Source organism: Calypte anna, chromosome W (genome assembly GCF_003957555.1).
Source record: "Calypte anna isolate BGI_N300 chromosome W, bCalAnn1_v1.p, whole genome shotgun sequence".
In the NCBI taxonomy this organism is placed as follows: Eukaryota; Metazoa; Chordata; class Aves; order Apodiformes; family Trochilidae; genus Calypte; species Calypte anna.
The window spans coordinates 13,328,342-13,343,128 of record NC_044276.1 but is presented as its reverse complement, the minus strand read 5'-3'; the positions used below and the strand labels follow the sequence as shown (position 1 = coordinate 13,343,128).

General features: G+C 39.3%; 1 protein-coding gene across 3 annotated transcripts in view; it reads right to left on the bottom strand.

Annotated features, from left to right (window-relative positions):
* Window positions 1-6,687: 6,687 nt before the first annotated feature.
* LOC103527014 (kinesin-like protein KIF2A) overlaps window positions 6,688-14,787 on the bottom strand; it is an 81,782-nt gene continuing 73,682 nt past the window's right edge. For all 3 annotated transcript variants that reach the window (XM_030468400.1, XM_030468402.1, XM_030468403.1), the window contains 4 exons: window positions 12,701-12,851; window positions 11,213-11,314; window positions 9,662-9,797; window positions 6,688-6,818 (listed from right to left, as the gene is read on the bottom strand). In XM_030468400.1, coding sequence (XP_030324260.1) covers window positions 6,733-6,818; window positions 9,662-9,797; window positions 11,213-11,314; window positions 12,701-12,851 — 475 coding nt within the window. In that variant the 3' untranslated portion in view covers window positions 6,688-6,732. The remainder of the gene's footprint in view (window positions 6,819-9,661; window positions 9,798-11,212; window positions 11,315-12,700; window positions 12,852-14,787) is intronic.

The following is a 14,787-nucleotide window of genomic DNA, read 5'->3' as shown; positions in this document are numbered from 1 at the left end:
TTTTCTTCTCTTAATGACCCTTTCTCAGAGTGACTTATGTAAAAACCTCTCCTCTTACAAACTTGCCTCCCAGTACAAATCTCTCTTTTGAAGGTGTTATCGGGTTTTTTTCCCCGAAATAAATCTTTGTAATTTGCTTAAATCATAAAACCTGTTGTTTTTGCAAATTTGTGTGATGTATATGAGTAGCGGCTAATAGATATCCTCACAACAAAATACAAAATAATAGTTATGGACTGTAACACCCTCTTATAGTGAGGTGCCCAGAGCTGAACACAGTACTCAAGATGCGGCCTCACCAGAGCTGAGTACAGAGGGACAATCACCTCCCTATTCCTGCTAGCCACAGTGTTCCTAATACAAGCCAGGATGCCATTGGCCTTCTTGACCACCCGCGCATACTGCTGACTCATATGAAGTTGAATATCAACCAATACCCCCAGGTCCCTTTCCAACTTACAGCTTTCTAACCACACTTCACCAGGTCTGTAGCTTACCATGGGGTTGTTACGACTCAGGTGCAAGACCTGGCATTTGGCCTTGTTAAACCTCATATGTTTAACCTTGGCCCATTTGTCTAACCTGTCTAGGTCCCTCTGTAAGGCTTCCCTACCCTCCAGCAGATCAACACACCCACCTAGTTTGGTGTCATCTGTAAATTAACTGAGGGTACACTCAATCCCCTCATCCAAATCATTAATGAAGATATTAAAGAGAATAGGCCCCAGCACTGAATCCTGGGGGCCGCCACTTGTGACTGGTCGCCAGCCGGATTTAGTCCCATTCACTACCACTCTTTCAGCCCAACCATCCAGCCAGTTTTTTATCCAGTGCAGGGTGTATTTATCCAAACCAAGTGCCATAAATTTCTGAAGAATGCTGTGAGAGACACTCAAAAGCTTTACTAAAGTCCAGGTGGACAATGTCCACAGCTCTTCCCTCATCCGCTAGGCGAGTCATCTTGTAGAAAGAGATCAGGTTAGTCAGACAGGACCTACCTTTCAGAAATCCATGCAGACTGGGCCTGATCACCTGGTTGTCTTGTATGTACCATGTGATGGTACTCAAGATGACCTGTTCCATAACTTTTCCTGGCACCAAGTTCAAACTGACAGGTCTATAGTTCCCCAGATCATCCTTTTGGTCCTTCTTGTAGATGGGGGTTACATTCACTAGTTTCCATTCTACTGAGACCTCCCCCATTCGCCAGGACTGTTGATAAATAATGGAGAGTGGCTTGGTGAGCACTTCTGCCAGCTCCTTTAGTACCCTCGGGTGGATCCCATAGACTTGTGCACATCCATGCGGCACAACAGGGCACTGATCATTTCCTCCCGGACTATGGGGGCTTCATTCTGCTCCCCATCTTGGTCTTCCAATTCAAGGAGCTGTACCCTCAGGGAGCAATTGGCACTGACGAAGACTGAGGCAAAATGAGCACTCAGCAGTTCCGCCTTTTCCTTGTCCTCGGTCACAAGTTTCCCTCCCAGATCAAGTAAAGGGGGGGAGATTCACCCTATCTCTTCTTTTACTCTTTACGTATTTATAGAAACTCTCTTATCTTTAATGATACTGGCCAGATTTCATTCAAGCTGAGCTTTGGCCTCTCTAATTTTCTTCCTATGTGTCTTTGCAGTAACTTCGTAATCTTCCCAAGTTGCCTGCCCTTCCTTCCATAGCTGATAGACTCTCCTTTCTTTTCTGAGTTCTGTCCAAATCTCCTTGTTTAGCCAGGCTGGTCTTGTATCACACTGGCTCATTTTAAGATGCACAGATACAGTTTGTTCCTGTGCCTTAAGGATTTCCCTCTTGAGGATTGTCCAGCCTTCCTGTATTCCTTTGTCCTTGAAAACTATATCCCAGGGGATACCATCGAGTGATCTCCTAAACTTATCAAAGTCTGCCCCCTGGAAGTCCAGGGAGGTTCTATTGACCTCCCTCCTTACTTCCCCAAGAATTGAAAATTAAACCATCTCATGGACACTTTGTCCAAGACAACCACCAACCTTTACATCTCCCACTAGTCCTTCCCTGTTCACAAACAGTAGATCTAGCAGTGATCTTTCCCTAATTGTCTCAGTCACCAACTGTGTTAGGAAGTTATCTTCCACACACTCCAAGAAACTTCGGGACTGTTTCCTGTCTGCAGTATTATATTTCCAGTAGACATCTGATAAGTTGAAGTCTCCCACAAGAACAAGGGGAAGTGAATCTGAAACCTTAACCAGCTGCTTGTAGAACACTTCATCAACCTCCTCAACCTGGTTGGGTGTTCAGTAACAGACCCCTACCATGACAGGCATTCCCCTTCATTCTTACCCATAAGCACTCAACCTTATCATCACCATCATTAACATGCTCAAGACAGTCGAAACCTTCCCTAACATAAAGGGCCATACCCCCTCCTTTCCTTCTATGCCTATCCCTTCTGAACAGCCTATAGCTGTTTAACCCAGCACTCCAGTCATAGGATTCATCCCACCATGTTTCTGTAAGGGCAATTATATCATAGTTTTCTTGCTGGACAATAGCTTCAAGCTCTTCCTGCTTATTGCCCATGCTGTGTGCATTAGCATAAATGCATTTTAGTTGCTGTACCTTTCTGCATGGGAGGGGGTCTACTCCCTACTTGAAATTTCTCAGGTCCTGATGAGTACTTCCATTGCTCATCACTGACTGGCCTGCAATTGCTCCCTTTCCCCTTCAAACCTAGCTTAAAACCCTATCAATCAGTCCATCCGGTTCTTTGGCAGATTCTTCTCCCTTTCTGCAACAGGTGCATGCCATCAGGCATCAGCAGACTTGGTGAAGAATAGTCCATCCCATGGTTGAAAAACCCAAAGTTCTGCTTATTGCAGCAGCCTCTGAGCCACATGTTAATAATATATATTAATCATATATTAATCATATACCATATTAATCTTCCTTAGAGTGACTAATTTATGTAATATTCCCTCCTTTTGCAACCTTTCTCTCTTTTAAAGGTGGTGTCTATTTTTCCCTGAAATAAATCTTTGTAATTTGCATAAATAATTAAACCTGTTACATTTGGCAATCTGTGCAACGTTTATGAGCAGAGGCTAATATTTCCTCACAAATACAATATAAAATAATAGTTACGGACCGTAACATCTTTAATTGGCATCACACACAGGATTTTCTGAAGAAAATATTAAAGCCTGCTCATAGTCTTGCACTCAAATTGCAAAACTAACACTTCAAGAAATTTAAATTTTAAAATTCAAATTAATTTTAAAAGAAAAAACAAAAGAAAACAAAAATAATTCTAAGGCTGTTCTTGCCAGCACTAGTGGGGTTCAGGAAAGGACATTTTCCCCCTATAAGGAGGAAGAATTCCATGAGTGTTCTTTAGTATGTCCCTTCCAGGAGTGCCTCAAGCCCATAAATATACCCTGAAAGAAACTCTTTATGATATGATTTACAAAAACTATAAAAATGGAGAATTTGACGGCATCGTTAAACCTTTAAAATCTTCAGATGATCATACCACTCTTGATAAAGAATACAAAAAGCAAGTGAAAAAACTTGGTACAATTTATCTTAATGCTTGTGCCTTTTTTCTCCTGGCTGCTGTAATTTGGCAGGAGAAAGAAGAATATCACCAGAAATTGGAAAATATAGGAAGTGGCATGTCAGAGGAATTTGGAGACTTTATAAAATTTGATGAATTTGAAGAATCTGGAGAGCAAAATTTTGAAATCTGCTCTATTCCTAATCCGATGTTAGAGCACTCCCCATCTACATCTGAATGTACAACTGATGAGGGGGAGCACACCTCTCCTGAAAGGCCAGATAAGAAAAAGGTGAGTTTTGCATCCAAAAAGGGGAAAAGTTGCCCCTCCATTTTAAAAACAAAACTGCAGACTAAAGCTGCCAAGACAGACAGAAAATTCCCTCTATCCTGGCCCAAACCAGGACAGGGAAGAAAGAAGGAAAAGGAGGATGTTTAGAGTGATGGCATTTGTCTTACCAAGTAACTGTTATGCGTGATGGAGTACTGCTTTCCTGGAAATGGCTGAACACCTGCCTGCAGATGGGAAGCAGTGAATGAATTCCTTGGTTTGCTTTGCTTGTGTATGTGGGTTTTGCTTTAGTTATTAAACTGTCTTTATTTCAACCCATGAGTTTTCTCACTTTTACCCTTCGAATTCACTCCCCCGTCCCATGGACAAGGGACTGAGCAAGTGGCTGTGTGGGGCTTAGTTGCCATCTGAGGTTAAACAAGATAGACAGGAATCAAGATACGCTTGTCTGAGTCCTATTCAAGCAATTCCAGTCCATCATAGCAATGGGCTACAGGGCTAAAGTGCTGTTACCAGCTGTATCATTTTTTTTAATCCTGATTCTCATTGATTCAGTATCAGTATAAATTTAAACTTTACAGCAGGCTCTATTCCAAAGGCTGTCTCTTAACATTCCCCCTCACCACCACCCAGTACATGCAGTTTCAACTCAAAATTACAGGAGACATCTGACAAGGAGTCATTATTTACAAGGCTTAGTAAAAAGTTGCTGAAATCTAACTGCCTCTGTCCTTCCTGTTCTTTTTGGTACCCCTATAAACCACATCCTGCTTGTGGGTCTGGGCTTGCATGAAGGAATAGTAGCCACTGTTTCTCATGTAGGATGTCTCAATCTTCAGAAGCTTTTTTAAAAGTTTTCTCTAAAGCAGCTTCAAAGAAACCCTCTGATATTCTATAATAACCTGTAGTATCACCTACTAACAAAAGTTGCTTCCATCTATTTAATTGATTTTTTTTTTTCTTTTTAACTGTGATGGACATTCTTAAATGTTCAGAAAGATGTGTGATGTTTCTTTTAAGACCTGTATCAAAAGTTGTCAGGATAGTCCTCTGGGGAACTTCTTTCTATATGACAAATTTATCCAGAATAGTTACTTCTAGAAGTAAATATTCATTCTGAAATCAGAGGCATTTTGAAAAGTGTAACTTGAGTGTCTACAAAATTAAACCCTTCTCAAAGCAGAATAGAACTTCCATAGAATTATCACCAGTAATTCATTTAATAGCTTAATTTATTAAACACAGTATGTAAAATCTACATTGTTCTTTCAGTATTCATGTTTACACACAGGAGGATTTTTTTAAAAAAATTTTTAACCATGGTGTGACAAGAATTTCCCATGGCCTACCTTCCTATGGTAGATACAAATATTAAACATTAAGATAATACCTGGCTCATTTAACTCTCTTTTCATTGCCTTCCCTTTTTTTTTTTTCCCCTCCAGGCCTGGCACAAACAAACAGGCTTGTATTACAGAAGTAATTTTTAAACAGTTACAAGGTGATATGAACTTCTGGAAACAGGGAGAACTCCTAGAGAGGTCTACAATTCTTCATTTGACAAGAAGCTCATATGTGAAAGGTCAATCTTTTTTGAATAATGACTTGCAAAAATAACTTGAGTGCCATCACCTAAAAAGTACTGATACACATGGCACCATTTGTGAGAATTCAGGTAATTGTGGGATATCTATTAGTGCTAGGTAAAGGTATTGTGCAAATCTTCAGATGATGCAATTTCACCTCACTTTTCAGCTGCTGGCACTGTACAAAGGGAAAAATAGGTATTAGCTACCTTTTTAAAAGCATCAGAGCTACTTAAACTACCTGCAAACTACAGTTAATGTACATGTAAGCTTGTCATGCATCAAAAGCCAAATTTTAACAATATGTGAAAGGCCAATGTATTTTTCTTTAACCAGATCCTTGAATTTTGACAGCCTATGCAGAGTTCAGATGGTACCTTTATTCTGACAGGATTATCACATCATACCACATACAGTATATCTGCATTATCCTAAGATACAACTCTCTTCAGTATTCATACATTACCCTTCATTATATATCAACTAACCTATATATTTGGGTTCTTTGTTGTGATTTTTTTTATTACAGAGAACATGTTAGAATTATATAACTATTCTTTATGGTATTCAAATAAATCTAAATTCCTGATTTTTTTACAAGGAGGATGGAATATGTCCACCTGTTTGTTCACTCTAATAGCTCTTGCAATTCCTGTTTGAAGGATATGGCACATGCTGTGAAATACACTAGCCACCAATAAAATAAAAAGCCTCAAAACGCAATAAAAATGCATGTAAACTAAAAGTAATTAAAATTGACAAATAAGGAATGTGGTTTATTAAGGCTGTGCTTCAGAAAAAGTATGTTTAGGGTTAACTAGCCTTCATGAAGGCACAGAATGGGAAGAGCTAAGCACAGCTGTCTGTAGAAGTTATGTGAAACCACTAGTGAGGTATGCATGCACACAAACACAATTTAGAACTGCACATCTGATCTTTGTAACAAACTGAACATAATTAAAGGGAAATACTGTGACTTTTTAATGGCCACAGTTTTACTTCATTATGAAACACATGGCAAATATTACTATATGTAAAATTCATTACTTGAATAAGTTAAATATTTTAAAGAAAGTGCTTCACAGATCTAAACCCTGCATGGTTGTACTGTCTGGTCTAGAAGCATTTTGTAGGCATCATAGGAGCATTTCACACAAAACTGATAATGTCATTCACATAAATAAGAAAGAGGACATTTCCACAGACATTTCTAATGTTTTTATACTTTCAAGTAGTTGAGTTCTTACAGCCACTGTATTCTGTAGCAAATGTGTGCTACAGTAGTATGAGTTCATGGATTCCTTTAGCAGCAAAGACCCACTTCAAAGGGCACGTGGTCTTTTCGGGTCGATCTGTTTACTAGCCTGTTCCTCTTCTTGTAGAGCTGCCCGGAAAGATTTCACTTTATCTTTAATGAAAAAGAGAGAATGAGTACTGATGTGCCTGTGTTCAATGCAGATCTTGAAACTTAGTCCTGATGCTCCACATCCTGGCCCTAATGCACAACAAAGAACATTTCTCCACAAAAATAGGTAATGCTACAAACTAAAAGAGAACTGAGATAAGCTTAAATTCAATACTCACCATACAAACAAGTTGCTTAGCAACTTAGTTCCTTCTCAGATACTACTCCTGTCTCTAAGCAGGATAGGTTTGGAAACTGCACAATTGTGCAGCTCAAGAGGTTGAAGAAATTGTATAGTCTCTGGAAGTGAGGTCAGGCTTTGCAGGAAGATTACAGAATTGTGGTTTGTGTATGCAGGGAGAAGAAACGAAAGGCCAAAGCTCGAGTAGAAATTGGCCAGTGTTGTGTCAGAAAACAAGAAAGTCTTTTAAAAGTACATTAATAGCAAGAGAAGGTCTAAAAAAAAATTGGACCTATACTTACTGAAAATGGTCACCTGACTAAATAGTGATGAAGAAAAAGCAGAGGCATTCAATTCTTTTTTTTTCTTCAGTCTTTAATAATACTGTCAGACCTTGGGGCTGCCTGGTCCTCTGAGTTGGAGGAACTTGCTGTGGCAGGGAGATTGGACTAGATGTTCTCCAAAGGTCCCTTCCAACCACGAACATGCTATGATTTTGTGATTCTGTGAACACAAGTGTGGGAACAGTAATTTTCCATTTGTGGACACTGAAATCATAATAGACCAGCTGTATCACCTGAATACAGCCCATGAGGCCTGATGGGATTCATTCCAGAGTACTGCAGGAGCTAGCAGATGTTATGGCAGGACCCCTCTCAATCATCTACCAAAGGTCTTTGGAGTCTGGGGAGGTCTCTGCTGACTGGATGCTATCCATGTTTTTACAATCTACAAGAAGGGCATGAGGAAAGACCCAGGAAACTACAGATGTCTTAATCTAACCTCAGTTCCTGGAAAAATTATGGAGCAGATCATACTGAGCACTACTGAAAGGCATTTAAAGAACAATGCAATCATCAGGCACAGTTAACATGGGTTCATAAAAGGAATGTCCTGTTTAACTAATTTGATGTCCTTCTATGAAAAGGTAATTGGCCTAGTGAAAGAAGGGAATGTGGTGGATGTAGATTTTCTGGATTTGATGCTGTCCACAGTATCCTTCTGGACAAGATGTCCAAATGTGACATCACAGAATAGAATCATAGAATCATCTAGGTTGGAAAAGACTCTTGAGATCATCAAGTTCAAATGTTAACCTAGCACTGCCGAGTCCACCACTAATCCATGTCCCTAAACCCCACATCTATATGTCTTTTATATACCTCCAGGAATAGTGACTCCACCACTTCCCTGGGCAGCCTGTTCCTGTGCCTGACAAACCTTTCAGTGAATAAATTTTTCCTAATATCCAATCTAAACCTCCCCTGGTGCAACTTGAAGCCATTTCTTCTTTGCGCAGGCCCATCTCTCTAGCCTATTCATTTCCCTCTGAATGGTATTCCCTCTAGAGTATCAACCACACCACTCAGCTTGGTGCCATCCACAAACTTGCTGAGGTGCACTCAATACCACTGTCCATGTCTCCGACAAAGATATTAAATAATACTGGTCCCCAATACAGATGCCTGAAGGACACCACTCGTCACTGGTTGCCATCTCCATTGAGCCATTGACTGCAATACTCTGGAGTGTGAACATCCAGCCAATTTATCCAATGAGTGGTCCACATGTCAAGTCCATGTCTCTCCATTTTAGAGACAAGGATGTTGTTTGGGACAACTTTTCTATGAATGTGAAAAGCATTTGTGAATACATTTTTGAAGTAAATTATAAATGCATCATTCATTTGTTTCATCAAAACTAGAACAGGGGAGAAATCTGAGAAAGTAAGCATGGCATTCTTTCATATTTCTATTCCTTCTCCATCCTCCCCACCCACGAGTAATATGCTCAAGAGTGGGAAGAATGAAACCAAAATGATAGCATAAAAAAGTGACAGGAATATGAGCATAATTATGAGCATAATACAGAAGTTATTGGGAGAAAGAATCTTTAACTTAACTGTTCTTCCCTCCTGTAAAGCCATATATGTATCATACTGCCTGTAAAAATGCCAAGATCTGTTGTATATCCTTTACCTCCACTATATTGTTTCAAAAGCAGTATCTAATAAGTTTTGGAAGATCAGGGAGTCACCTAAACTATTTTTTCACTTCTGGTGTCTCAAATTGTCTTTTCTTGAAAAAGAAGCCATCATCCATAAGAAGCAAAGGGATGCACATCTATTTCTTTGCTAAAATACACTGGTGCTGATACATGTTTACAAGACAAGCAGGCCACATCAAATGTGCTTGATGCATTCTTCAAACTTACAGCAGATACTCAGACTGAGTAAAAAGTAAGATTTTATCTTATAAGGAGTTTTCTAACACAGATTAAAAAAAACAACAAAAGAACCCACCCTTGAACTTATAACAGTATAGCATGTCTGCTATCAAAATAGTTCCTACTACTTTTTCCTCATTGCTTTAACTTTTTTTTTCTATGGTTCTTTTGGATTTTATTTTTTCTTCCTTTATTATAAGAAAAGAAGAAACAGCCAACCAAACAAAAAAGTTGCAGGATCAAGTTTATATTTCCTGGAGGTAAAGGAGAGACTTTTCCTTTCAAGTAGGATGAACTGAACACCAATGTGAATAAATGTTCCTTCCGCAGGACAGCATAAGGTAATAAAAGACCCCAAAACATAACCACACTCCTCATTGTTACTTCAAGTTTCCATGGCATATGAAAAGGAACACAAAAGTGATTAAAACCAATCTACCTCTAAGTTCCGTTAGAATATCAATTTTTTGCTCTAGAATTGCTTCAAGTTGGGTAGCATAAGAATCCACATCATAGTCTACTTCTTCTGTCATCTCAAGAAGAGCTTTTTCATCTTCCAGCCATCTAATAGATTCCTAGATAGAAGTTAAAAAAAAAAAAACAAAAAAACCCACAACTAAATAAATTAGCAAAGTTTCAAGATAAGGAGCTGATTACTTCTTTTCTCAAGATGACTACAATTTACTGTTGAGTCACCTCACTATTACAGATTTCAGTCCTAAAATGAATCCTTATTTCTAAAATTCAGCAAAATTGTATGTTTTCTACATAGGTTCTTAACTCCAGTGGCGATACCAACAATAGATAAACCCCAGCTACCCCAGTTCTCTTCAAATTCAGATCAGGCGGTTGTAAAGCTAAGAAACCATGGCATAAGAAGCCATGGCATAAACAAGCCATGCAGCAAACTAAATGAGCTGAGGCTTGAACACATTTCCTTCTAATGACTGCTGTGAGGAGCAGTAATATGGAGCATAAGGCGAGATGGACACACAGATGCAGTAACATCTTAAACTATCCCTCAGATGCTCCCTGTATGACTTATTCTCCAGGCTGCTCACCAGCTTGGTAGCTCTCCTTTGGACATGTTCCAACACCTCAATTGGCCTTGGACCATCAACCCAGCCTGTCCAGGTCCCTCTGTAGAGCCTTCCTACCCTCAAGCAGATCAACACTACCATTCAATTTAGTGTTGTCCGCAAGCTTACTGAGAGTGCACTCAATCCCCTCGTTCAATATTAAACAAGACTGGCCCCAAAACTGAGCCTGAAGGGACACCATTGGTGACTGGTCGCCAATTAGATTTGACCCCATTAATCACATCTCTCTGGGCATGACCAGCCCAGCCAGCTTTTTACCCAGTGAAGAGTACACCTGTCTATGCCATGATTCACCAGCTTCTCCAGGAGAATGCTGTTGGAAATATATGTTTCTTATGGATCTAAGTATCTCAGAGGAAGATGTCACAGAATGATATTTAGAGGAGATACTTAGAGGAAGATGATCAAATGGAAACGGTGCTGATAGAAACACTACTGTATAGAGACATTACTGTTAATTGCCAGCTTTGGCATAGATTAGACACTGAAATTGAAAATTTCAAGACCAATCTGAAAAAACAGCCACTAATGCTGGAGAAGGACTAACACAGAAAATCTAGTAAATAGTTATAATATTAAAAAGAAAAGAGCAACTTTTCTTACAATTAATGTAGTCTATTTAGGAATGTTGAGAAGGAAAATTTTACTAAATTTCTGGAACGGCAGAAAAATATGCTTCTCTTTCATCATGTAGACAAAGATAAATGGTTATGGGATCTAAACATCTGTTCTTATTTGTTTGCTAAAATGGACTTAGCAAAATAAAAAGATTTAGAAATCCCTGACAGCAGTGGAATGACCACATTATATCCTACATCTTCAAGAGTATGCACTTTCATTGAGAAAACCTGAATTCCTGGATTAGAATAAAATAGAGCTTCATCTTTTACCTGGAAGATAGCCCTGTGGTCTTCTACTACTTGCTCTTCCATTTCTACCATTTGTGACACAGCTTCATGGAAAGTAAACAACTGTGGAGAAACTTCCTCTTCCTAAAAACAATAGTTAAGTCTGTTAGTCTGGAAAGAACTGTGGCTGCAGGAAACGTATTGAATGTGATCCATCTCAACACAGAACATGAAAAGAAGTATGCAGAATGCAGAACCTGTTAAAAGTAGAATTTAATACTCCTAACAAGAAAAGCTCCAGAAATGTGTGCAGAGGGCAATAAATTAAAAATGTTCAGAGTTTAATTTAATTCATATTTAATTTTTCCAGTCACTAATCCTAGTGAATAGTGTAAAACAGAATATTCCACAAGAAAAAAAAAAAAACAAGCTAAAGTAGTGGAAGGAGGAAGTCACAAGGAAAGAATAATAATTTCTAAAAAGGTTTTAAGACCTACAGAAAACTTGTTTTCCATCAGGGTTTTTTGTTGTGTATGCGACAAAAGACAGACAACAATTTTCAAAAAAGAAAACAGAAATTACATTCAATATATTTCAGGAAATCAAAATTAAATTAATCCTTTGGAAAAAAAAAGTGGATTAAATGTAAAAAAAGTAGATTAAATGTAAAGTGAAAAATCTAAAAAAGTATGGAGTGATTTATACATTAGAAGAACGCACAACATGGATTTACAAACTGGGGCAAACAGGATTTCTTTAGACATAAATAGTTAAAAATCAAAGGGCAAAGTGCCAGGTAGGCTGTAATTAATGTTTTGGCAAGACAGTATGGTTCCTCATACTATGCCTTTAAAATCTTTAAAAACACATTGTAAAGCTTAATTGAATGACACATGAACAATGAAAAAAGTATATGAAATGATATCCATCTGGAAGGACTGTCCAGTGGGAATCTTTAGGAACCAGTAGCATGTTCTTCTAGAGTCCTGAAAGAAGAGCCAGTTACTAAAATGAGAAATACAGCAAACACCACGAGAAGGCAGTGTCTTGAGAAAAATAAATTAGGGTAGTAAGGATTTTTCTTTTCTGTCTTTCATCAGCATTTTCACAAACCAAGTTTTAATCCCTGTTGAACATTTAAGGAACCAGAAATAGAGCTGATAATCTGCAATGAGGGAAAAATGTCCTTTAGAAGATACCTCTCAGTCCCAGCTCTTCACTCATTCACCCCAGAAAGACATTCTGGGAACATTTGTCTCTCTCCCAAACATCAGAATGTTGGGAAGCAGAATGATGGGTAGCCAGATTTCTAAATGCAGAGAAAGGCAAACTCACTTGAAATAGGTGTTGCGTGCATAAAAAGTAATGGTCAAAAACACAGGAGTGTGAAATAAAATGGACAAATTTCCCAGGCTACTTCTAACTACCTAATAAGAAATTAAGCTATACTGGAAAAAATGCACACAAGAGCCTAGAGCAGCCACTGTGTTTATCAGCTTCACTTTTCATATAATGCTGTAAACCACTCACATTTTGTTCACAAAGCAGTTTGAGATCATCTCTCTGAGGAGAGCTCCCCACACCCCACTGGGTCTCTAAGTCATCCATCTGATTAGGAGCATTATGTATAATGGGACGGATATCTCCTGAAGCACTAGGATCAACCATCAGCTCCTTCACCCTACAATCAGAAAATATTTAAGTTGTAAATTAATAACTTCCTGTGCAAAAGGGTAACAACCTAACATAAAGCCCTAGGGGTTTATGTGCAATTTAATTCATTTAAACAGGATGGATGATGATGTCAGCTGCACAAATTTATTGTATTTCAGTGACAAAAACATGTTAGTCCAACTCCTAAAAAACATGGATCATTGAATTTCAACTATTTTTAGGTGGATTACAGTCCATCTATAAGAGACAAGAAACATTCTTCCATCTGCAAGAGACATTTTTTGATTGAAATGTTAGGAAAGCTAAAGCCTTAATAGAATTAAATCTGACCAGAGATGTCAAGGGCAACAATAAAATTTTCTATAGTTATGTCAGTAATAAAAGGAAGACTAGGGAAAATATGGGCCCTCTATGGAAGGAAATGGGAGACCTGGTTACCTGGGATATGAAGAAGGCTGAGGTATGCAATGACTTTTTTGCCTCAGTCTTAACTGGCAAGTGCTCAAGTCACACCACCCACATCACAGAAGGCAAAGGCAGGGACTGGCAGAATGGAGAATCACCCGCGGTAGTAGTAGATCAGGTTTGAGACCATCTAAGGAACCTCATAGCACACAAGTTTGTGGGACCTGATGAGACGTACCCACAAATCTCAGGCAAACTGGCAGATGAAGTTGCTAAACCACTATCCATCACAACTGAGAAGTTGTGGCAGACTGGTGAAGTTCCCATTAACTGAAAAAGGGCAAATATAACCAACATTTTTTAAAAGGGAAAAAAGGAAGCCCCAGGGAACTACAGGTTAGTCAGTGCCACCTCTGTGCCTGGCAAGATAATGAAGCAGATCCCCCTGGAAACTATTCTAAGGCACATGGAAAATGTGGAGGTGATTTGAGACAGCCAACATGGGGAAATCGTGCTTGATAAATTTGATGGCCTTTTATGATGCTATAGCATTGGTAGATAAGGGAAGAGGAACTGATCTCATCTACCTGGACTTGTGCAAAATATTTGACACCATCCCACATGACATCCTTGTTTCTAAATTAGAGAGAAATTGACTTGACATGTGGACCACTCAGTGGATAAAGAATTGGCTGGATGTTCACACTCCAGAGTATTGCAGTCAATGGCTCAATGGAGATGGCAACCAGTGACGAATGGTGTCCTTCAGGCATCCATATTGGGGACCAGTATTATTTAATATCTTCGTCAGAGACATGGACAGTGGTATTGAGTGTACCTCAGCAAGCACCAAGCTGAGTGGTGTGGTTGATACTCTAGAGGGAATACCATTCAGAGGGAAATGAATAGGCTAGAGAGATGGGCCTGTGCAAAACTCATGAAGTTCAACAAGGCCAAGTGCAAGGTTCTACACCCAAACATGGACACAGTCTGGAGGATGAGTGGACTGAGAGCACCCCTGAAGAGAAGAGCTTGGGGGTACTGGTGGATGAAAAACTGAATATGAGCCAATAAAGTGCTCCTGCAGCCCAGAAAGCCAACTGCATCCTGGGGCTGCATCAAAAAATTCTGAGGGCCACAAAAATGATCAGGGAACTGGAACACCTCTCCTATGAAGACAGGCTGAGGGAGATGGGGTTGTTCAGCTTGGAGAAAAGAAGGCTCCAGGGAGACCTTATAGCAACCTTCCAGTACCTGAAGAGGGCCTACAGGAAGGCTGGAAATGGACTGTTTGCAAGGGCCTGGAGTGATAGGACAAGGGGCAATGGTTTTAAATTAGAGAAGAGTAGATTTAGATTGGATGTTCAGAAAAAGTTCTTTACCATAAGGATAGTGGAAAAACAGAACAAGTTGCCCAGGGAGGTAGTTGAGGCTTCATCCCTGGAGATGTCCAAGGTAAGGCGTGATGAGTCTCCGAGCAACCTGATCTAGTTGAGGATGTCCCTGCTTACTGCAGGGTGGTTGGACTAGATAACCAT